This window comes from Colobus angolensis, unplaced genomic scaffold (assembly GCF_000951035.1).
Source record: "Colobus angolensis palliatus isolate OR3802 unplaced genomic scaffold, Cang.pa_1.0 Scaffold128, whole genome shotgun sequence".
Lineage (NCBI taxonomy): Eukaryota > Metazoa > Chordata > Mammalia > Primates > Cercopithecidae > Colobus > Colobus angolensis.
Window position 1 is genome coordinate 2,240,309 of NW_012114030.1, and position 2,698 is coordinate 2,243,006.

The 2,698-nt window shown below is 53.3% G+C and overlaps 1 protein-coding gene across 1 annotated transcript in view; it reads right to left on the bottom strand.

The window, feature by feature from the left end:
- MVP (major vault protein) overlaps positions 1–2,698 on the bottom strand; it is a 27,635-nt gene that overhangs the window by 16,729 nt on the left and 8,208 nt on the right. Inside the window, exons 3-4 of the mRNA XM_011933651.1 lie at positions 1,488–1,632; positions 1,085–1,280 (exon numbers count right to left, since the gene is read on the bottom strand). Of these exons, the coding sequence (XP_011789041.1) occupies positions 1,085–1,280; positions 1,488–1,632 (341 nt within the window). The remainder of the gene's footprint in view (positions 1–1,084; positions 1,281–1,487; positions 1,633–2,698) is intronic.

Sequence of the window (2,698 nt, forward strand, 5' to 3'; positions counted from 1 at the left end):
AAAAAAAAAAAGGTACAAAAATCCCTATATACTCTTCATTCGGATTCCTTAAGGGTTATTGTCTTAATCATTCTTCGTTTTCTCTCTACCCACACACTTCTTCCCCCAAACTGTCAGCACCTAAGTGGACATGAATGTCTCTGAAAGTTCCCCATGTCCTGCTATTATGCTTTCAGGATCAAGCAGCACTGATTAGTAAAGTCAGTAAAAAAAAAAAACCATTAAATGGCCAGAAGGTAAAGGTAGAAGAATAGGTAAGGGAATGAAGGTGGGAAGCCCACCTGCTCAGGCCCAGGCCTGAGACCAAAGGGGGACAAGAGCCTGGCTGTAGGTTCAGGCCTGCGATGGCTTCTCCTAGAATAGGCACAGCCCGGGGCCTGGGCTTGTCACTGCTGCTTTGGCACTGCCCACCAGTGTCTGGCACTGGGTGAATGAACTGCTTAATCTTGGCACACTCCATTTAATGCCAGACTGACTGGGCACTTCTGGTAGGCTCTGGAGCCTGGGAGATTAGCAGGTGAGATGGACCAATAGTTCTCAGAAAAGAGGCAGGTATGTTTGGGGCATGTGTGGAGGACGGGGGTGGCTGGAGGTGAGTGGAAGCACAGTGAGTCAATTCCACCCTTGGTGAGAGCCAGCAAATATCTCTCTCCACCCCTCCCACTGCGTGGCTTGTTTTCCCTTTAGAAAACAGTACAGGCTGAGCACAGTGGCTCATGCCTGTAATCCCGGCACTTTGGGATGCTGAGGCGGGCAGATCACCTGGGATCAGGAGTTCGAGATCAGACTGGCCAACATGGTGAAACCCCGTCTCTACTAAAAATACATAAATTAGCCGGGCGTGGTGGTGGGTTCCTGTAATCCCAGCTACTTGGGAGGCTGAGGCAGTAAAATTACTTGAACTCGGGAGGTGGAGCTTCCAGTGAGCCAAGATTATGCCACTGCACTCCAGCCTGGGCGACAAGAGCGAAATTCTGCCTCAAAAAAAAAAAAAAAAGAAGAAGAAGGCGGCAGCAGCAGTACAGAGCCCAAGGCAGGTGGAGGACAGGTAGGATGGGGCATAGGGAGAGAGGAAGCCAGGTACCTTTTCCAGCACCTCCCCTGGGTACAAGGGGAAGGGGTCCTGGGCCAGCCGGATCTCGAGGTCAGCGTGGCGAAGCCGAACTTGCCCTGTGACATCAAACAGGACCAAGCCCTGGGCATCCCGAGATACAGGGTTGGCCACTGTGCAGTAGTGACGTGGGGGGACGGTCACCATGCGCATAGGGGCAAACAGTACCCTGCAGGAAGATGAGAAGAGGTGTGAGGACCTGGGACCAGGTCTCCACTACCAAAGGGGACACCAAATGAGAGAGAAACCTCTCTATCACCCAAGCGAGGGCCATTCCTGCTTGGGAACAGGGAGGAGGAAAAGGACCATCATGCCAGCCAGACCACTGGGCCCCCACATCCCTGAGGCTCCCCCATAGCCCAGCCCCCACACCCACCTCTCATTGTCCTGCCGGATGTAGGTCTTTGGCCCGACCTCCACACGGGACACGTTGCTGTTCTGGTCCAGCACATGGATATAGTGGTATGGGGGGATGCGGATGATGAACTCTTCAGTTGCCATGGTGACTCCTAAGCCCAGGGCTCACCAGAAGATGACTGGTAGGTGAGGGAGAGGACACAGGTGAACCCAGGGAGCCTGGGATGGGGCAGTTATGAGTCTGGAGACAGACTCTGGGTGGGATACGGCCCTACCTCCTCCAGCCAGGTCACTGCACCCTTCCCTGTCCGCATCCACATGCTCACCGCTCCCTGTCTTTACCCCACCCAAGGCGACACAGCCCATCCTGACCGTAAAGAATGGCTTGACGCAGTGAGCCAGAGGCCCTGGGTTCGTTGCCAATTCCTTTCCCTTGCTCCCATCAACTACTTTCCCCTACACTGCCACCAGCACTGCAAAGAGCTTCAGATCAAGGCGCTCCCAGTCTCTAAGGTGGAGAGATACAGCAAGCTGGGAGACTGGGGAGCCATGGAGGCAGTGACATGGCCTTGTCCAGCACGCAATGGGCAGCTGCTCTGAGGAGCTGCCTGGCTCCTCCAGAGGGAGGCAGCCCTTTATTTCAGAGAATCCTGAGGCCCCAGCTGTATTCAAACGTCAGCCCACAGCCAAAGAATATCTATATGCCTCAGGTAGTCCAGTGGCTAGGATTCAGCCATAAACAAACAAAAGGAATGTTTGCATGAGCTGTGTCTATGCTCCTCCCCCGTTCTTATGCTGTAGAAATCCTGGGCTGAATGTGAAGACCTAGTCCACTGCTCATGAAAGGGATCCCAGACGGCACTGAGGCTTCCATAGAACCAGTTGCATTAGTAACACTGCAAATCACTCTGGCCCCCTCCTCCCCAGTTCTCTCCCACCCTTAGCTCCTACAGTTGTGAGCAAGGGAGGGGTGGAAAGGAAGGAGAAGGGGATTGATTATCATGTTCCAACCACCCCATCCCACCTGCTTCTGAATCCTGAGTGGTTTCACCCAGTGCTTGGCCTGTTCAGGAATGTTACATGCCCTTACTAAGCCCCACCCTTGCCCCCAGCAACCCTTGGACTTTGGACAAGTCCCTTTGAGTCACACAAATGGGACCAAGTTCACTAGGTGCTCTAGGGCCTCATCCTTAAGAGACTCAGGTCAGACTTTTTTTTTTTTTTTTTTTT